Below are 23,133 nucleotides of genomic sequence, written 5' to 3'. Positions count from 1 at the left end.
AAATTAAACACATTAATAAACTTTCAACAAAAATATCCCTAAACTAAGAAAACTGATGAACAATATAATAAAATATTCACATAAAAACTAATGGTACATTACTTTGTTAGCCATGACTAAAAGACTTTTTATCAAATTATATCACCAGCTAGTATCACCTGATTTTTATTCTTCAGTGTCAGTGTAATTTTGATCATCGTCGGCGTCGGGATTTGGTCACTTCGGTAGTAAACAACGGTTTGGGCTGGAAAGTTTTTGTCGTTTTTATATTTAGAATATGAGTGATAAATTTAAGAACATTTCTCCAATATTAACAGTTTTAAACATGTTAAAAATATTCCGAACGTTAGTAAAGTTTTAACAACGTACGTTTCTTTGTAGTCATTTAGTACTTTTTTTTATACAATAATTATAAATTATTGATTTTATTGATTATAAATTAATTTAAGAATATAAAATTTGGAGATGGATTTTCCTGGGTATGAAGTTCTATGGATTGATATGAAGCTATGTTACAGTTTCGACAATAATTCTTCAGGCGAATTGGTAAGTATTTATTAATTTATATTAAAACATCTATCAGTTTTTATATTAAAGCATCTATCACGTTGCATAACATTTATCTATACTCATATTTTTACACATTTACTTATCTATATACCTAGTTTTATGTTAAGCCTTTAAGTAATTTTACGAAAAAAATGTAGACTAAAGCTAAATACTTAGCAATTAGTTAAAGGTTTAAGTTAAAAAAGGTTAAAGGTTATTAGGTTTTTACACATATTAACACACATATTAATAAAATCTGTGTTGATTTATTATTTAAATGTACGTTTGCTTTATATTTACTTTAATCTCTTGGGTTAAAACATATTAAATGCAGATAGAGTAAAATTAATTTTATTTTGTTTCTTTTTGCAGTGCAAATGGTACATTGTCGCCGGTAAGTAATGGAATGAGTCAGGGGTTTTATATTTCTAATATATTCTTTTTACGTACCGTTTACTTGAAAATTTTTTCATTTAAATATTATATAGACCATATTAAGGTATGTAACAATTGGTAGTTACCCAGTAGTGCCAAAATATTCAGTTGCTATAGCCTTCGCTAACTACCTGGATTTGTTTTTTGCTTTCAAATTTCGTTTTTACCGATAAAAATTAAACAGGGTGCATATACATTTAGAGCTCAGTTCACGACTGGCACCCTATTTTAACCAAACGCTCTACTTATTTGTTTAAAAATGCTTTCGCAGTTTGTATATAATTATATCTGGACCAGTTACTTTTTAGAGCATACTCTTTTGGCTGTTGTCCGTTGCGTAATTTATATGTTAGTTTTTCTATCCGTTAAAGTTATTCCTAACATTTTTCCTTGTGTAAGTTTCTGGTGTACTTATAGTTTAGCTGATGTCTTTTGATCCAACACTTGTATTTCAGAGCCGTATATGGTGAGTGGTAGGATCCATTCAATCTAGGTCTTTGTTTTTACCTTTACAGAAATTTTCATTTTTAGAATGTATTTTAATTTACCATATGCTGCCCAGCCCAACTTAATCCTTCTACTGATTACATATATATATATATATATATATATATATATATATATATATATATATATATATATATATATATATATATATATATATATATATATATATAACAATCATCTTTGTTTTTTCTAAGAAACTTAATATTTTGCTATTTATTTGATAGCTTCATCGGGAGTACACTGTAAAACAATTTTAACATTGCAAAAAAAATGACGTACAAGTCAATTTAAAAACACTTACAGATATTAAAAGATTTCACAAATAAAACTGACATTGGAGTACCTATGTAAAATATTGAATGTCAAGATTAAACTGTCTTAAGCACGTTCGTTACAGTAATACGATAAAACAAGTAAAATTACTGCAAATGTAAAAATAACAATAAAAGAAACGTTATAAGAATAATATTGCTTTGATTAATTATTAAGGTTAATTGTTACTAACGTGAATGTTAGCTATTTTGAATATTTATAAATTTTGTTCCATATATTACAATATAGTTACTTAACTGTCCAGTGTCCGTTTTATAATTTAAAATGTTTTCATTTTTGTTAATGTGATACATCTCAAGAAATAATCTACTCTTGTAGTTATCAGTCTGTGCCAAAACGCGAGTCTTGTTATAGTCTAGCATATGACCGATGTTTTGATAGTGCTCAACTACTGCACAAGTATTTTTTCCCAAACGGCAATCACTTTTATGTTGTATGATGCGTTGTTATAGCTACTGTGATGTTTGGACGATGTAGTTGTTTTGACGTAGTAGATACGGTATTTCATAAACAACATTACTTTTATACATGGGTCTTTGATTTTTGAAAATAGTTGTTTACTGTTCATGGTATTGTATTTAGCTATACTAATATTAGGAACGTGAATTCAGCAATATGAAAAAGCTCCTCATAAGCAGGGATTTGTCTCTTCCCCTAAAACTACGACTAGTTAAATGCTACATTTTTCCGATCTTACTGTATGGTGTGGAGGCCTGGACGCTGACGGAGACGCTCACGAGAAAACTAGAAGCATTCGAAATGTGGGTGTACCGACGCATTCTTCGTATATCCTGGACCGAACATGTCACCAACATAGAGGTAATCCAAAGAATCGGAAAGGAGAAAGAAATCGTGAATACAATTAAACAAAGAAAGCTTGAATATCTAGGCCACATATTGAGACACGATAAGTACCGTCTACTGCAATTGATTGTCCAGGGAAAAATAGACAGTAAGCGAGGGCCAGGCAGGAGAAGACACTCGTGGCTCCAAAATCTGAGGAAGTGGTTCGGGCTCACATCGGTCGAACTATTCAGAAGCGCCGCAAATAAGATCAGAATTGCCATGTTAATAGCCAACGTTCGCAACGGACAGGGCACTTGAAGAAGAAGAAGAATATTAGGAACATTGTTGAATAGGGATATGACAGAATGAGTTAGACCATTAATAAAGGAAAGTTTATTCCATATTTGATTGATTTGTTGTTAGAATTATGGACGGAACCATCATAGAAATTACTGCTGTAAATCAGTTTTTTTTTTTAAATTTGTTTAGGATAGCCGTTGTTACGAAAAATTTTGTATAATATGTTCTAACAACTAATCAATCAAATAGAAAAAAACTTTCTTTTAATAATGGTCTAACTCATTCTGTCATATCCACGTTCAAAACTATTTATAATATTGGTATAGCTAAATATAATACCATAAATGGTAAACAATTTATTTTTAAAAATCAAAGACTCAGTACGAACCTTATATAAAAGTAATATTGTTTATGAAATACCTTGTCTAGGATGTCAAAACAGCTACATCGGCCACACATCAGAATGGCTAAAACAACGCATCACACAACATAAAAGTGATTGCCGTTTTTGAAAAAATAATTGTGCAGTACTCGAGCACTATGAAAACACCGGTCATATGCTAGACTATAATAAGGCTCGCGTTTTGGCACAGACTGATAACTACAAAAGTAGATTATTTCTCGAGATGTATCACATTAACAAAAAAAAAACACTTTAAACATATATTATAATATATTGAACAAAATTTATAAATATTTAAAATAGCCAACACTCACCTTAATAACAACTAACCTTAATAATTCATAAAAGCAATATCATTCTTTTAACGTTTCTTTTATTGTTATTTTTATATTTGGAGTCATTTTAATTGTTTTATCGTTTACTGTAACGAACGTGCTTAAGACAGTTTAATCTTGACATTCAATATTTTACATACTTCAATGTCAGCTTTATTTGTGAAACATTTTAATTTTCTGTAAGTGTTTTTAAATTTATTTATACCTCATTTTTTTGTAATGTTAAAATTGTTTTACAGTACTCCTGATGACGCTATTAAATAAATAGCGAAATATTAAGTTTCTTAGAAAAAACAAAGATTTTTATTAGAGACCATTACCTAATAATTTCTACACATTTATAAATTATTTTTTGGTCGAAATATTCACTTTTAATATATCATTTTAATATATATATATATATATATATATATATATATATATATATATATATATATATATATATATATATATATATATATATATATATATATATATATATATATATATATATATATATATATATATATACAGGGTGGTCCTTAAGTAATTGTACAAACGAAAACCGTAAATTCTACACTTTAAAATATTACGATTTAAGCCAACTTGCTTTAATCAAATGTTGATATTAAGAAAGATACAGGGTGTTAAAGTGGAAATTTAAAATTTTATTTTTCGCTATAACTTTTACGTTTGTAAATATTTTTGGACAAAGATTTATAATTGGATGCTTTAAAGTAGGATAAATTATAATTTTATACAAACTTTAATGTAACTGATAGAGGGCGCCACATATGTGACATATATTTGCGCTTAACTTTTTTGCTCTTGAAGTTAGCTCTATTTGTGTTAAAAAATATTAAAGATACATTATTTTTACAAGGAAAAGGTATACTTGTTGATAACCTCAAAATTTAACAGTTTTCGAGATATTCGCATTTTATAAGTCAGCTGCATAATAATTCTTAGTTGTAATATTTGTGCGGTGAAGCACTGAATACCTGTAGATAAGCATAATTCACAGTTTATTCTTATTACAATAACTTAAAGATGATAATGTAACATTACAAAATTTTCGTTATGACTGCTAAATGTCTTATTGAAGAAAATATTCTTCATCTTCTTCTTTAGGTGCCGTGTCCGTATTCAGACGTTGGCCGTCATCATGTTTACAATTCCCCTTTTCTATCGCTTCTTAAGTTTCTATACCTACTGGAGTTGTATTACTTTTTCTCTATTGTAAAATGCTGAAAACACAAAATATGTGGTTTATGTAAGATGGTACACCACCACATTCTAGAGAGAAGGCAGTGAGAACATACTTAAATATAACTGTTCTGAACGTTGAAATGATCGTGGCACTCATATTCCTTTGCAATGTGGTGAGATTTTGATATAATTATTTAATTTTAAAAAAATTCCAAAAGAATACTTATTATTCATTACGTAAATTATTTAACCATTTTTATTAGGACAATTAGAAACTAAAGCCAGGGATTTAATAACACATATGTGTCTTGTTTGATAATATTTTTTCTACCAATCTAACCTTAAAGACTCAGCATTTTTACAAAAACATCATCGTTGGCCTAATAACCGATATTGTTCTAAATATAGTAAACACACAGGTAATTTAGTTCAGCATAATATTAGTTCGTTAGTTAATCATAACAGACCATTTGTTCGAGATGTAATTATAGTTACTCGTAAGCTGTAACGTAATCATATAAATAAGTAATGACATCGATAGGTTATTCCGTGTTTATATAAGTAACCCATGAATCAAATACATCACAGTTTAACACATTACTTAACCTCTGCCACAAATAAGATGTAGTTCCATAATATACCATAAGGTTTGGATATGTATCCAAAAGAATATATTCATCCATTATAGAATATAGCCACCACGTAGCCCAGAATTTAATCCGCTTGATTTTGGTGTATGGGGCATATTAAAATAACGTGTCTATAAGAATCCCATAAACATTCTCAACCATCTATGGGAAGAAATAAATACTGCAGCAGTTTCTTTAGAACCAATGATGCTATTTAACATGAGACGATCTTTTATGTAATATATTGACAAATGAATTAAAGAAAATGGTGGACATATGGAACACTTACTTTGACAAAAAGTTATGTTATTTAGTTTAACTATTTCTTAATTTGGTTTGTAAACAAAATGTTTTGATTATGACTTTAATTCAACATAAAACGTAAAATGTTTGATGTAAAATCCTATTATTCTATTTTTGTCAAATCCTATTATTAATTATCCTGCTGATATATTTATTTTATTTAATATTTCGTTAACTATTAACTTTATTTAAAAGTATTTTATACCAAAATTTAGATTTATTCATGTTTTTGTCTATTTTTCCTTCGTTGCCTGGAGTAATTGCCTTAAATAAGAATTATGCAGCTGATTTGTAAAATGCGATTATCACGAAAACTGTTAAGTTTTAAAGTTATTAAGAAGTATACCTTTTTTTTGTTAAAATAATAAAGTTAAGTGCAAATTTATGCCACATATATGGCATATGTGGCGCCCTCTATCAGCTACATCAAAGTGTGCATCAAATTATAATTTCTCATAATTAAAAGTACCCAGTTGTAAATTTTTATGCATAAACCTTTACAAACATGAAAGTTATAGCGAAAAATAGAATTTTAAATTTGCACTTTAACACCCTGTATCTTTCTTAATATCAACATTTTATTGAAGCAATTTGGCTTAAATCGTAATATTTTAAAGTGTAGAATTTACGGTTTTCGTTTGTACAATTACTTAAGGACCACCCTGTATATATATATATATATATATATATATATATATATATATATATATATATATATATATATATATATATATATATATATATATATATAATATATATAAATATATATATATATATATATATATATATATATATATAAATAAATATATAAATATATATATATATATATATAAATAAATATATAAATATATATATATATATATATATATAAATGTATATATATAAATATATATATATATATATATATATATATAAATGTATATATATAAATATATATATATATATATATATATATATATATATATATATATATATATATATAAAAATATATATATATATATATATATATATATATATATATATATATATATATATACAACCAAACTTATATGGAATCATCCAGTATTTCTTAATAATAATAAGAAATGTATGACAACTTTTTTGGAGATAAGAGATAAAGGTTTTTGTTGGAAATACGATTCATAATTGATAAAATTTGATCAAGTACACATTAAAAAATTTTATTATTTGTATCAAGTTGTAAAACCGAGACGTCAGAGTAAAGTTAAGTTTCTGTTCAAAAAAGGTAATATGCCCTACGTAGGTTTGTCAGATGTTCAGAGGGGAAGAATTGTTGCTCTTGTTGAGCAGGGAATGTCACAAAGGCAAATTTCAGCTACGCTACACGTCTCGCAGAGCGTTGTATCAAAAACATATGCAAGATTTTTAGAATTGGGTACACTCAAGAACAGGCCTAGAGAAAGTCGTCGTAGAGTAACTAGTGATCGACAAGACCGGTTTGTAGGTCAAATAGCTAGAAGAAATTTAACCTTTTTTCATCCAGAGCTCCAAAGGCAACTTATGCAGACTACAGGTATTGACATTTCAGTTGAAACAGTACGAAAGAAACTTCGTTCCCAAAATTTATTTAGCAGGAGACAGTTGAGGGTTCCCGAGTTATCCAGACAGAACTGAATTGGTGTCTGGAACACCAGAACTGGTCAAATGAAGATTGGCAAAATGTCACTTTTTTTTAGATGAAACCAGAATTGGGGATGGCAATAAGAAATATTGAAGGAAATAGTGTGTTTGACTTTGGTGCGGATAGTCAAAAAAAATGGATATAGAGAAGATAGTAACAATTTATTGCTTTAAACATCGAGTAAAAAATTAAATTATTTGTATAAACCAATCAGAACCTTTTCTAGTAATATTGTAGATTTGTTAAAACATTTAACTGCCTTCTCCACCACTGCTCAAATACACTTTAAGTCTGTAAGAGTAACTAATTTTATGGTAAGTCTCAAAAATAAAGTTAGAAAATAAAAATGTTCCCCTCAGGAAAACGGTGACAGTTAGGAAAATATATTTATTTACTGTAAGTTTCGAAATGGGTTGTTTACAAAACTACTGAACTGCTGTATAATTGTAGCATTTTTGATAGCATTTTTTAAATTATTATTAAAGTGTTTTCATATATGGAGTATAAATTTGAATATATACCTACAGACCTGTAATCTGATTTTATATTCCAAGTAAGATAGAAATCCAAACCCCAAGATTATAATCTTTAGTTCTTCTTCTTAACATGCCCCATCCCTAAGGACATTATGGATCATCATGGCCCATTTTACTCTATCTGCAGCCGTTCTGAAAAGTTCTATTGACGTTTTCCCAATCCATTGTCTCAGATTCCGCCTTTCACCTTCCCTTGTATGACCAGCCGCATCAATTAGTACTTCTCGTTTCTTAGTATTTGACCAAAGTAGCTTATTTTTCTTTTCTTTATAGTGTTAAGTATTTCTTTTCAGTATCTTTTTTCATTCTTCGTTGCGTTTCCGCATTTGTTATTTGTGTTGTGTCCAAGATATTTTTTACATTCTTAGATAACACCATATTTCAAAGTTAATGAGTTTTTTCTCTGTCGCCTCTGTAATTGTCCAGGCCTTAACTCCATACAACAGGACAGAGACCACGTAGCATCTCAATACTCTAGTTCTAATTTCGATGTTGAGTTTTCCATTGCATAAAATTGCTTTCATCTTATTAAAAGCACTCTAGCTCAATATGCCGTTTTATTTCCATACTTCTATGCCATTCTTTATTTAGTTCGCAACCTAAGTATTGATATCTGTGCACCCTGTCCAAAAATTTTCCTTTAGTATAAACACTGTGTTCCTCAATCTTGTTCTTGCTTACCACCATGATTTTTGTTTTATTTGTATTCACTGCCATTCCATAACTTTCGCAATATTGGGTAATGCGATCAACCAAGATCTGTAGTCCTTCTCTGCTGTCCGCAAGGAGTATTGCGTCATCTGTGTATCTAAGATTATTCAGAAGTGCTCCGATAATAAATATGCCTTAATTTACGTCTTCTAATGCCTCTTTAAATAATTCTTCTGAATACATATTAAATGGAAAGCACACATCCTTGTCTTACTCCACGATTTATAGGTATTTCTTTCGATTTTTGTTGGTTTATTCGTATTATGGCTTTCCGGTATCGGTATAGATTGGCAATGATTCTCACGTCTTCGTAATTCTGTGTTCTGTATTATTTTTGCCATTCTTTGGTGTTGTACTTTGTCGAAAGCTTTTTCGAACTCAACTAGACATATGAATACGTCGCAATTGACATCTTGACATCGTTTGATTAGTGTTTGTACAGTGTACAGTAAACAATGCTTCTCTGGTGCCAAAGCCTTTTCTGTATCCCAATTGGTTTTCAGCTATTCTATCATCTAGCTTTTTATAGATACGTTCGTGTATCACTCGTAAAAACACTTTTAAAATATGGCTAATTGTCCTGTGCTCTTCACAATTCAGTGCGTTTGATTTTTTGGGTATTGGAATAAATATTGATATTAACCATTCTTTCGAAATCTCTCCCGTATAATAAAAGTCATTAAATAATTATATTAGTGTGCCCTATGACTTATCAATATTATTAAGATTCTTAATATTCTTAAGGTATTTCATCTGGCCTATGGCCTTCCGATTTTTTATACGTTTTAGCGCTTTCTCAATTTCGTCTTTGGTGATTGGTGGCCCATTTCCTCCTCTTGGTTGAATGACCTCAATTTTCTCGTCGTCTGCGAATAGCTCTTTTATGTATTCTTCTCATTTGTTTATTTTATCTGTACATTCCGTTATTATCTTGTTATTTTTATCCATAAAATATAATCATATTATATATACATAATCTATTATGTTTTGAAAATATTTTGTAAAATTATACAGGGTAGCAAAATAAATAAACGACCAACATTTTAATATGATTGATACAACTTACAGTGGTTAATCAATTATTATTGTATTGATGTACTTCGATGTCATTTCAATTCTGGTCGAAAACCCAGATCCCATACAAGCAGCTGAAATATCTCAACAAAGCATACATTTAATTCAAATATGGGTTAAGAAATGAAAGATAAAGATCAACGAAACTAAATCAGTTAACGTGGTACTTACTAAATGTCATAAAGAAACAAAAAATATCCAAATGCATAACAAGAAAATTTTCAAAGATAATACTGTAAAATATCTTAGATTACACCTTGACAAGACGCCAACATGGAGGACATATATCTAAATAAAGAGAAATTCACTAGAAATAGAATTCAAAAAGCACTATTGGTTACTCGGCCGTAAATCCACCTTATCATTATCTAACAAAATATATGTGTATAAAGCAATCATAGCAATGCTAGAGCGATTTCAATATAAGGTTCTTCGTGCCATCAACGATGCCATGGTTCATTCCAAATGCAGACATCTGCAGGGACCTGAAGATCGAAACAATGAAGAAAACGATTGTTACAAGCAGTGAAAAATATTTTAAACGACTGGAAAACACCCCAACTAGTTAGCCGTAAATTCAATGGACAACGCCACACAACTAAATAAATTAAACATTGGAACTCCTCTTGACTAACCATTTAGAAAATTGATCTCTAGACTTATAGTTATTATAAATAAACTTACTAGGAGTTAATAGTCATTGGACTAAAAATTTTTCTTACATCAACAACATGTTTGTTCAACAAAAATGGTTAGTGTTACTTGTTTGTATGTAACTGATAATATTTTAAAACAAATAAAAAAAATCTCGTTAGATGACCTAATTAAATCCCACCGAAGTTCTTCTTTTTTCACTACTGGCGTAGATACTATGATATATATTATAGTGCATTTGCCAGCACATTTCTTTGTATTGCATTTGGTTTTGCTCATGGCAATATGCATTTTGACCAGTATATGGCCAGTATTTGGCCAGTATATGGCAAGTTTGTGATGGGTAGCTCTTTCGGGGCGACAGACTCAGTAAAACACAGATTTGAAATAAAAATAAATCTATTAATTTAGTATATATACAATAAATAAAAATAAAAAGGAATTCTACGTTGTATACTTATACAATGAATAAAACTAAAATGAATTCTACGTCCCCATCTGGATCCCGCGATGGATGAAGTCCCCGGCGAACGTCTATAAAAGAAAAGAAATTAATTAGTACTAATAAGAAATGAAATGGGGAAAATCGATCGCGCGCAGATTTATACTCGCTTTCGCTTCAATTCAGCGAAAGCTCCGAATACACTCGCAAACAAAATATTTAGCTGTGTAGACCCATGGCAATGTTCAATACACAATACCGATGGGTTCCGCTTGGCTAAGGACAGAGGACATGATCCTCAATACGAAAATCTCTCTGTCCCAGTTGGTTCTGTGCAGATCCACGGTAATGCTCAATACGCAATACCGAGGGGTTCCGCTTGGTTAGGGACAGAGTACGATCCTCAGTACGGAAATCTCTCCGTCCGGGTTGGCTCGCAGGTTCACTACACCGGCGAGTCAGGGAGCCTAGAGCGCTAGCTACAAGACTGTCTAATTCCGCTATTCACACGCCTTAAATAGCCGTTCTGAATCCCACTTCGCCGTCACGTTGTAGAAGTGGATGCGCAAATATTGACACTCCCACGGTTCGAACTGTTAAACGATCAGAACATCGTTACAACTTTTAGTAAGATATGAATGAATTGGATATAATTGTGTCATTACCATTGTTAAAGAGGCCATTCACGTTCCGATTTTTAGTCCGACTAGTGGTCCAAATTCCGCAGTTGGATCTGAAATCGGACCGTGAGTGGGCTGGTTGGATTACTTGGACAACTAGTGGTACGAGTCGGAACATCTAGAGGGACGACTTGAAGGTGCGACTTCCGACTTGTGACAACGTGGGAGCGTGAATGGGGAAGTTGGAAGTCAGATCACTGGTCGGATCGAAAATTTCCTCGGTTAGTTGACCTTTAGCACCTATTACGTATGATATTTCTATGAATTACTTTACACAAAGATCAATAGTTCGCAAATATTTAATAGAAAATTAACTTTCAATTGTATAATTATTACGCCTATTAAAATACACGATTCTTCATCATCATCTACCTTTTATTAGGGCAAATCATTTTCCTTGCTGTAGATCTATTTCGGAGACTTCCACATAGGTACAATTTCTAACACTCCGGATTGGCTACAGAAGAATTATCAATAAACAACGAAAATGAAATCATAGTTGTACTGAAATTAGAAGTACCTGTTTCTTTATATTGTTCTAAGGTTGTTTTATTGTGGCATCTTATTCAAATCTACTATTTAAGTTGGAAATAAGCCTCAGGCATTAGTTAAAAATTAAATTTGTTTGACGTTTCAACTTCGGAATATTTTGATAACGATTTGCGAAGTGGAACTACAAACGGCAAATACATTTAATTTCTAACTGATATAGTGGCTTATTGCCAATTATCCTTCTAATTATATTTTGCTTAGTGTTTAGTCGATACATTTTTTTGGTTAAGCGATGTACACCGTCGTGAAAACAAACTAGAACTGAAGTTGGACCGCTAGTTGGATAGCAAGTCGGAGCGTGAGTGGAGACGAATAACCAACTAGTAGTCCTACTAAGTGAGACCGCAAGTCGGAACGTGAATGCCCAGCTTTTTGCTTGTCGTGAAAAATGACACTGAAAACAGATTAATAGGAATTTACGGATTTAGAATTAAACCTAATGACAACATTACTTTAGTTTTACAAAATAAAAAAAAAAAATTTTTTGACACACCGTAATGTATATACATTTCTTTAAAGATAAAAAAATTGTTCTTTGAACTGTTTAGGAACTTGACTACTTATATTTATATTTCATTTAATCATTATTATCGACATAGATATTATCAAAAAAATAAGATTCAAGTGGCACTTGGAATTATTACAGAGCTAGAAGTATCCCACAAAAAACAAAAAGTTTTTATATTAACTGATAAGCAAAATTTTATTTTATACTTTCAATTGATCAATAAATAATAAAAAATATTACTGACCAGGATGTTGCGTGATTATTTTATTTTTTCCCTATTACTTACTAATTATACTAAGTAAATAATAAATACTGACTACTATTTAAATGGGAATAAGCCACAATTAAACGTTAAAGTACGTTTATTGGCGTTTCAATTTCCACTTCGGAAATCGTTCTCAAAATACAAACATTAGTAAATTAAACAAATTTTGTTTTTTTGTTACTTAGTGAAAAAATTTTTCTAATAATTTAATTTTATCTGACTCATCTATAATGACAATTCAGACATACATTATACATTTTAAAGTAGACGACTTTAAAATAATATTGCCAATATTGTTGAGTTGCGTTCCTGGGACGACTTTACTTATAAGATAGTTCATTCGATTACATGAAATCAACTTTAACTTGATAATATCCGTCAGAAAAGATCATAGCATGTAATTCGTCTTTAAAAAGACAAACTCATGCCATGGTAATAGTAAAATTCTCCTGTTAGTGATTCCATAGTAAATTATGAGGGAAAAACCAGGAAAAAACTTCATAATACTATCCCGACATGGTAAGTATTTGGCCGTGTATTTAATTTACCTTTAATAAACACCATTTCTGATTTTATGTGTTTGTTATTTAAAAAACATAAATGATGTATCCTCTATATGTTACTGACTTATCAGTACTGGTATTTTCCTCTTAATAACTTCATCTTTCAATATGGGTAACCAGATCCTACTACATTCTGCCGAGGAGTACGTCAATAAACGTACTTTAACCTATAATTGTGGCTTATTCCCATTTAAATAGTATTTAAAATGCTACAAGAAAATAGCTTCAGAACAATAATAAATACTGAATAAAAAGGTTAAAGTGATCAATTTCAATAAACAACCGGTCTGATCGTTCAGATATAATAAGCGATTCGTTATAAAAACAATGAAGCCGACTTTACTTAGTAACAAGAAATTTCATCAATAGCAGAAAAATAGTTTGTACACTTCGTTCGCTGTATCTTTGCACATCATAGTTGTACGAATTAAATCAAAGCGTTTAAATCAAACGTAAGTCTTTTTAGTCTTTTCATGAAATAATTGGGAAATGTTTAATATTCCGTTAAACGTATTTATAGTGATTGTTTTTGTTTATTTATTGTAATGAATGTTAAAAGCTTATTGTAGAATTGTTTTGAACTTAATTTTGAGTTTTCCACATATTCAACGTTATTATGATTATTTGAAGAAATGCTCTATTTGAAATACTGTAGTTCAGAAAGATGGACTCAAGATTAAACAGCTTAAATTCTCTTAATTATTTATTTATATATACACCAAAGCATCCAACAGCCGAAGCCAGTTACTGGATGAAAAAAAAATTTTTATTCAAAATATAATATTAAACATGTACCTACATCGTATACATATAATATTCAATTTTTAAGCTTAAGCATAAGAAAATGCCCTAAAGGATAAAAAACTCTTGTGCATGCTGTTCGAACTAAGTTACTACCACAAAAAAAAATTAATTAAACTTTACAAAACAAAACAATAAAAACAATGGAAAAAGAAAAATTTCGAAAATACATTAATTTGTAGAAAACTTAAAGGGTGTTACAAATTACTGCTCAATCTGTTAGGCTAAAATAATACGACTTTCCTTATGTCGCATACCTAGAGACTTAGTATTTATTCTTAATACTAGCTGGTTTTTATGATTTTTTTTTTATTTGTGTATGGAACTTCTCTGTAGTTTCCAAAATAAAGTGTGGAAAGTTATGTGTACAAGGTTTCATTGTTTTAGCCTAAAGAATGGATCAATTACTTTGTTACAACCTATTTCCACAAATATGACTAAATGACTAAATTATTAAAATAAATTGAAAAAAAAAACAAAATATCAAAATTATATTATTTCCTTCACTTTCAGAATCCGAGCTATCTCCAGGATTTATTATGATATTATCAATATCAACTATATTTTGCTCTCGGACACACCACTTTGTAAATAATTTCATGAGTATGTCTTACACATTTTTCCCAAATGTCTCCATTCCATTGATTACGCGCCTCTTTCCACATATTTATAACAGCACTATCAGAATAGCCGTCCCTACCAATATGCTTATTGTAATATGACTTGCAATTTGCCCAAATTAATTGAATAGAGTTGAATTCGCAATTATAAGGAGGTAGTCTCAACACTTTATGACCATGCTCTCTTAGTAACTCATCAGTAACATACACATTTTCTTTTTTATTCATTTTTGCAACTTGTAATAATTTAGGTTTTCTAAATTTTGGGTCAAATTGGCTGTTATTTGTTGTCAGCCAGGTAACAATTTCATCTTTCTTTGAAACAATGGTAGGTTGCCTTTCTAAAAGAACACTATAATTGGAGCATTATCCATTACAATCAACGATGGTTCTTCTAAATTGGGAATTACTTATGTCCTTATCCACTTAGTAAAAATGTCGTTGTTAATTTCTCCATGGTAATCGATATGTTTAGACTTAGAACAAAACAATAAACTTGCTTTAAAAACAAATCCTTTAGAAGAACCAGCGTGAACAATTATGAAACGTTTACTATCAAAACCTTCTGTTTTACGTACACTTTTGCTACTAGTGTCTTGTCAGGAAGTTGTTTTATTTCCTTTTGAATAAATCCATGTTTCATCGAAAAAAAAAACAAGTTGTCTTGGATGGATACTTTTCAGGTTTTCAAAGTATTTACGAAAGAATTTTGCTCTTGAATCAGCAATATTGGTTCCTTCGAATAATGATCTTCGATTGTCATCCTTTTTACATTTAAATCCTATATCTCTCAGTACAATGCTCAAGGATGATTTCCCACAGTAACAACTTCTTTTTCCTCTAATTCACATTTAAAACTTTGTAGACTACCATGCTTTTATAAAAAAAACAAAAACTAGTAATAATAGTGAAACTTTATTTTAGAAGTGTTAATTTTAATGTGAAACATCTATTGGCTGGGGTATAAACCAGATCGCTTTTATTTTGTACAATATAAACTTATACTTACTTTGTAGGTACATATTGTACACAGTATTTCGTATTGCCATTTAAGTTCCTTCAGGCAGATCAGTTGTCTTGCTTTTACGACGATGTCTACTTTTGCCTGAACTTGAAAGGACAGGATTGCTTTCTTTTCGTTTTTTAATTGTACATACTGTACGCCGTGATATTTTCAAGGCAGCAGCTACCCTCTTAAATTAAAAAAAATTTCATGATAGGTAAATTATTAAACAATTCATTACAATACCTCTTGAACACAAGCCAAAGGTGCCATTAAGGGTCCTCCATTCCTTTTTTCCAACTCAAAATATTCATACAAATTCAGCACATATTCTAAAAATAAAAACCTTGAAAAAATATTCTGTTTGATATTTGTTTGATATTTATGACAACAAATGTCTTATATCGATCCGTTAGACAGAGTTTTAGCCAGATTCAAAAATGATACGACAAATTAAAGGTAAGAAAATTTAACTGCAAAATTTATACTTACATCAAGGAATCCAATACTAAGTGAACAGTTAGTCGTTATAACAACTCTTTTTGAGAAAATTGATAAACTCAAGGCACAAAAATGTAATGGAAAATTAAACAATATAAATATAATTTTTGTAAACACCACAACGCTGTGAAGTTGACAATAAGCAGGTTCAATAATGAGAATTTATCACATACTGTTGTTATATTACTGTCTTTGTCTGATGTATTATTAAATGTTGGAGAAGCGGCTTGATTTCAACATTTTATATTCTGTGAGTAGAAATGAGAAAAAATTTAAAAATAGTTCGTGAATAATTTCATACATGTGCAAAGATACAGCGAACGAACTGTATATTACTGTCTTTGTCTGATGTGTTATTAATTGTTGGACAAGCGGCTTAATTTCAACATTTTATATTCTGTGAGTAGAAATGAGACAAAATTTAAAAATAGTTCGTGAATAATTTCATACATGTGCAAAGATACAGCGAACGAACTGTGTAAGCTAATAATCTTAATAGTTCATGCAGTTAATTTAATTTAAAAAAAATCATTGAATTAAAATGACGGAAGCATAATAAAAATTCATGTAGTGACAAAATACTGACTATATCTTCTGCTCTTATCCGAAATGGATTTTAAATTATATACCTTTTATAAAGGATTTTAAATAAACTTTCTTTTCTCGTTCAGTATCGTGTTCAATGTACCTGAAAAGAAAAAAAAAAGATTTTAGTGAGCTTGAACAATATATTTAGTGTCTGGTAGTAAACAATTCATGACTGCGCGGTACTGGAAAAAACGTGTTAGAAAGATGATTTAATGTTTCCCTTTCAAACTTATATTTATGATTAAATATCAATTACTTTTATGTATTAACTATGTAAGCAGAATTTGCACAAACTATAAGAAAATAAAATCTTTTACCAGGCATCATAATTAAGAAGCTTTAAATTTGTTGGGAAGAAAATGCAACCTTGTCTGACACCTCTTTGTATAAAGATATCTTTAATGTAATTGTCTCTAATTTTTACGATACCAGTTTGATTTCAGTACAGAGATTTTTAGTGACACAATATCACCGTTAGATATCAATGTTAAATCTCCAAATTTTTTCTAGAACATGGTTAATAAATGGACACAGCATTTCTCCATGTATTATCAAAACTCCACATGTAAACACCCAAATATTGCAATATATTAAATACAATATGATACTAATGTACCTGATTACAAGCGTTAAAATACGTTTTTAGAGCAAAAACTAAACACTCTTTATTAATTTTTGACTCACTCAATTCACTAAGTCTTATACATCAAACCTTTACAAACAACACTATAGCTATCAAAGAAAAATATTACACAATCCTAATCAAACATAATCAATAATAGTTTTTCTATGGGTTACCTCTCATTCTAGAATCGAGAGAAATGAGAACGCTGATCGTTTGGCTTACAAAGCTGCGCAATTACCTTCATTGGTACCACAATTAATTCCAGCCTCAGATATAAAGCAACTATTAAAATCAATGATCCTTAATTTATGGAAAGAAAAATGGAAGACATATATACAAGCAAACTAAGAGAGAAAAAAATGCTACTGGTCCATAAAACCCACACTCAATCTGCAGGTCTCACCAAGTTATCTCATCTTGTATTGGGTTAGGATATTGCAAACTTACTCATTAAGTCTCATTACGCATACCTAAGCACCAAGACGCAGCAAGTCTAATCCACCACTAACAATAAAATATGTAATAACTGATTGTAGTGAACTTGATGCTTGCAAACAATCGATTCCAAGATATCCAAACAGTATGAAAGACAGTCTTAACTTTTAAACTGACTGTAAATCTCTTGTTAAATTCCTTTAATTAAAATATAACGTACTTAAATTCATACTTTGTGCACCTATCGTATTTTCCTTACCCTGCTAAATGATCTTCGTGATTTAATATGGTTATTTTTAAAATAAAAAAAATGAGATAAGATATACAATAAAAATAATGACCAAGATTGACGTATAAATTTTTGTATTGCTTCACTAGATTATGGCTAAATATAAATTCGAAATTTGAACTATGTAGATAGATTCTTAAAATTTTAGATTTAATTTTTGTGCCAGATATACGATAGAACGACATATTTTTGTGATGGATATTAGATAAATAGACAAAAAAAAATCAAAATGTGTGAAAAATAATGTCCATGAAAGACAAAAATATCAAAAAAAATATAACCGAAACTATCTGTATTATACAGATCACGACATTGATTTATTGACCATACAATACAATGGCAATCGCCATTGTATTGTATGGTCAACACGTTTCCACTTCTATATTCATTTCACAGTAGGTACGAATTGTCATAATTGTCACATTGACCTTAAAAATTTTAAACGAAGTTCTGAAAGAATAAACAAATAATTAATAAAATGCCTAATACGTTGTATACCGTCCAAGAAAAAGTGCAACTTGTAACATGGTACTTTCAGGGTCATTCGATACGCGAAGTAATTGATTTATTTAATATTGCCTTTGAAAATAGACCCCCACCAAGTGTTACAACAGTTAAAAATACATTTTCAAACTTCGGGATGTGTAAACAGTTGTAAAAAGTGTCATGTAGGTAATGAACCACGTGTTAGACCTGTAGATGAGGAGCGTCAAAACAGGTATATTGATATTTGTGCTTTTGTGGAAGCTAGTGAAACCTGCAATATAGTACAAATTGCTAGAGAAGTAACACAAGAATTGTTTCCGGAAGATAAAAATAACTTTAAGCGGATAGAGTTTTGTGAAATTATGTTAGATAAACAGAATGAAAATGTACACTTTTTAAAAAATATTTTATTTTCTAAAAAATATTCATTTTCATTACATAAAAAACTTAATCCATCCGTTGCAAGGTATTATTCTCGCATAAATAATAAAGAACGTCAGTGTTGCAGTGCGAACGCAGCATCCGCAAAAGTTAAATTTTTGGACTGGGATGTTGGGCGACCATATTGTCGGTCAATTTTTTATCGATGGAAACCTTAACGGGCAAAAATATTACAAATTTTACAGAATGAGATCATTCCGGCAGTTTGACGCCTTCCCGTTAATTTTCAGGAGGTTTATTTCCAACAGAATGGGTGTTCGGCTCACAACTCTAGAGCAACTATTGACTTCCTTAGTCAAACGTTTCCTGGTCGACTGATAAGTACACGTGGTACAATTAAATAACCCGCTAGATTCTGTGACTTAGCGCCTAACGATTTCTTTTTTTGGGGTTTTCTCTAAAGAAAACATTTATAGGCATCAGTTTGAAAGGGCCACAAACCTAGGCGAATTAAATTCTAAAATACTTCATTTCTTTGCAAGCATTACACCAGCCTTACTCCAAAATATGGGAAGAAAATATTTGTGCCCATAATTCATAAATCTGCTTTCCTAATTTTTATTTTTTGTTAGGTACATTTTACGAAGTTTGTAGGTTTTTAATTAGTAGTATTTTTTATGTTTAAGTTTGGAAGAATTTTATTGTTTTTTTTTTATTTAAAAGTACAAACGATTCTTATTATGATTTTTTTCTTCTTCTTGTCGTATTTTTATAAGCTTTGTCGATAAAATTTGTACAATTTTCAGCGACAATAAAGCATATTACTTATTTACTTACTTATTTATTTGTATTGCTATTAAGGCTAAAAAATAACCAAAAAATTAGTTTTAGAGCTATAATAAATATACTCTAGAGGTGGGATTGCAATAAATCGTAATTCCTATGGTCAACAAAACAATTTCGTTATCTGTATATTACACATAAATGATAAAATTAATTTTTTATATCAACTAATTACTTGAATGGAATGAAAAATCTTTATACTGGTTTTGTGCCTACGGCAATGAAATTCAACCTTATAAAGTAAAGGATCATTTTCCCTATTTTTGCATCAACTTTTTTGAGTTCTTCTCAAGAATGTATAATTAACCCACCACCGTGCCGACTTCAAACAATCTAATTTCATGAGACGAGGTTTATTTAGCAGAGAAAACGCTGAGGGAGTAAAATAATGATTTCTGAATCCATTGCTGTCCTATAAAATGAATGAGACCTTTTAGGATTTCGTGGAAAAAATAAAAATATTTGTTTGTGTATTTAAAATACGTCAATAAGCTTTGAAGACTTGTTATGCGACGTTTTTTTAGAACGAAAACATGTTTTAAGATTTTGAAGTTTTTTGTTACAAGTGTTGCAAAGTTGTATATGTGTAATTATTGGTATTCAGAAAAAATCTTTGTTTAAAAAAATTAATTTAGAATTAATTAATTTACACAATTTTTGTTACGATTATGAAGAAACAGCACTCCAATACATGTTGATAATATATTAGGTACCTAGTCCATTGTTAATAAAAAGATAAAGAATAATTAATGCACGAAAAATATTTTAAAATCTAGTTATCTAGGTCCGTTAACACGTTCATTTCCACCAAGTTTTTTATTTGAGCTCAAAACGACTGGTCATACGAAGACTGTATAACTCATTTTTTATGTAATTGAGATAATTATAAAAATATATCTACATGTAACAATAAAACACTAAAAACTTTTTTTTTATTTATGCCTCAACCTCATAGGGTCATTGGCGTTGTACAATTTAAAGCTTTAGAATTTATTTAGTGCATTTATGGAATATAAGTATGATGTCAAATTTTTCATATCATTTCCGTCACTTAATATTGCCTGTAAGGTATCTTGTAATTTATATTGAAGTCTCTCCATGCAATATAAAGGAGACTCCAGTAAAATATGACGAACACTGAGCACAATATCACATACCTAGCACTGTGGTTTTAATTCACTCTCCAGAAGATGTTTATGGGTGATGGCGGTGTGGCCTATTCTCAGACGAGATATAATGGTTGGATGTATACGATTATTTGGATTTGATTTCCAAGGTAATATAGAATGTTTCACTTCTCGTAGTTTGGATGTTAACTGATTCCACTTGGTCTGCCAATCATTGATTATTAAGTTCTTGATTATAGGTTTCATATCTAGATGTGGAATGCTTCTGATTTCTACAGCTTCCGGACTCGAGATTGCTAGTTTTGCTAAGGAATCTACTTCTTCATTACCAGCAATTCCGATATGGGAAGAAATTCATAAAAAGTTGACATTTATGTTCATAGTTTGAAATTGGCTTAATGCTGATTTAATAAGTAGTAGACTTGGATGGCTAAAAAATAAGTTATTTATGGCATATACAGAACTTAGGGACTCCGTAATAATGACAGGGTTTTTGATACTATTTTCTACCACAAAATTTATTGCATTAAGAATAGCAGTTAAGTCGGCTGTGTAAATGGATGTTAATTTATGGAGTTTCATTAATATTTTTGTTTTATTAGACGTAAATGCTGCTCCCACTTCATGTATAGTTTTAGAGGCACCGGTATATATAAGATTATGGTTACTGTATGTTTTGAGTTCTTGGAGGACATATTGTTCTAATGCTTTGGGATGGTTATCTGCTTTTTTATATATGGAGAGTTTCGTATTGATAGACGGGATGGAAACAGTCCAAGGGGAAATAGTGTTAATATCTGGTATACAATAGGTATCTGGAAATTTGAATTCAAGTTCATTGAGGTATCTATTTACCCTTTCATAAAATGGAAGGTCAAGCCTAGCATGTGTTGTAAAGATATTCTAAAATGGTCTAAATTTACATAGTGGTTCACAGGATTCATAAGATTTGCCTGTGTTGATGCCGCCTATGTTAGTGAAAGTTGTTTTCTTCGGAATTCCAGGGGGACTTCTCCAGCTTCACAATCTAAACTTGCAGTAGGGGTAGTACAAAAGGCACCTATTATAGTATAGTTCGCAAAGTATTTTGTATTCGATCGAGTTGTTTTATGATATATGGTTTTGCTGAATCATAAATAATACAAGCGTAATCGAGTTTGGACCTGATCAATGACTTATACATAACGGTCAGTGTTTTACTATCTGCTCCCCACGTGTTGTGTGCAACAGTTTTTATAATGTTAAGTGAATATTGACAAGTACTTTTTAGATCATGCATGTGGTGGTTCCAGGATAATTTGTTGTCAAATGTCATGCCTAGATATTTAATTTTCTAAGCATATTTTATTTCTTTATTAAGTTTTAATTCTGGAGTGATATAACTTCTTTTTTTTAATAACATAGCCTTTAATTTTGTTGATAATCAAAGACCTGTTTTAAAGAAGAGTTTTATCATTTTTCCCCTTAACAAAAATGACTAAGTCATCTGCAAAGAGTCTAGCTTTTACTGGTAAGTCACAAGTGGAGATAATATTATTTATTGCAATAAAAAATAGGGAGACGCTTAAATTAGATCTTAGAGAATTGGATATTAGATAAAGTACCGTTAACTCGTACATTAAAAGTTCGATGAGATAGGGAATTTTTTAGGAATTGTGCTATATTACTTTTTATTCCCTATCGACTAAGTATTTGAATAATACCATGTCGCTAAACGGTATCGTATGCTCTAGTTATGTCAAAAAATACTGCGATACAGATTTGTCCACATGCTATTGCTTCATGAATCTCAGACTCTAAACTAATAATATTATCCAGTGTTGAACGATTTTTCCGGAATCCACTTTGTTCCGGGGCAAGTAATTTATTCTTTCATAAAAACCACATTAATCTGTTGGATATGATTTTTTCGAGAACTTTACACATTACACAAGTTAGAGAAATATGTCTGTATGAATGTGACAGAGATTTTGGTTGATTTTGTTTATAAATAGGGATGACGATAGATGAACCTCAGATTTTTGGAAACTTTCTTTATC

The 23,133-nt window shown here is 30.1% G+C and overlaps 1 protein-coding gene and 1 long non-coding RNA gene across 2 annotated transcripts; one reads left to right on the top strand and one right to left on the bottom strand.

Annotated features, from left to right (window-relative positions):
- Positions 1-7,019: 7,019 nt before the first annotated feature.
- LOC140435298 (uncharacterized) lies at positions 7,020-7,403 on the top strand. Its single transcript, XM_072524136.1, has one exon. The coding sequence runs from the start codon at positions 7,020-7,022 to the stop codon at positions 7,401-7,403; it is 384 nt and encodes a 127-aa protein (XP_072380237.1).
- Positions 7,404-10,826: 3,423 nt separating this feature from the next.
- LOC140440303 (uncharacterized) lies at positions 10,827-21,463 on the bottom strand. Its single transcript, XR_011950809.1, has 3 exons — positions 21,125-21,463; positions 16,950-17,008; positions 10,827-10,919 (listed from the first exon to the last, which is right to left on the bottom strand). It is a non-coding gene; the product is annotated as an uncharacterized lncRNA (long non-coding RNA).
- Between the last annotated feature and the right edge of the window lie 1,670 nt (positions 21,464-23,133).

This window comes from Diabrotica undecimpunctata, chromosome 1 (genome assembly GCF_040954645.1).
Source record: "Diabrotica undecimpunctata isolate CICGRU chromosome 1, icDiaUnde3, whole genome shotgun sequence".
NCBI classification, from domain to species: Eukaryota; Metazoa; Arthropoda; class Insecta; order Coleoptera; family Chrysomelidae; genus Diabrotica; species Diabrotica undecimpunctata.
The sequence above is the reverse complement of the archived record's forward strand: the minus strand, read 5'-3'. Positions and strand labels throughout refer to the sequence as shown.

What these genes read in the sequence shown, in the direction of transcription:
- LOC140435298 (XM_072524136.1), top strand. Translation starts at nt 7,020, where the DNA reads ATGCCCTACGTAGGTTTGTCAGATGTTCAGAGGGGAAGAATTGTTGCT.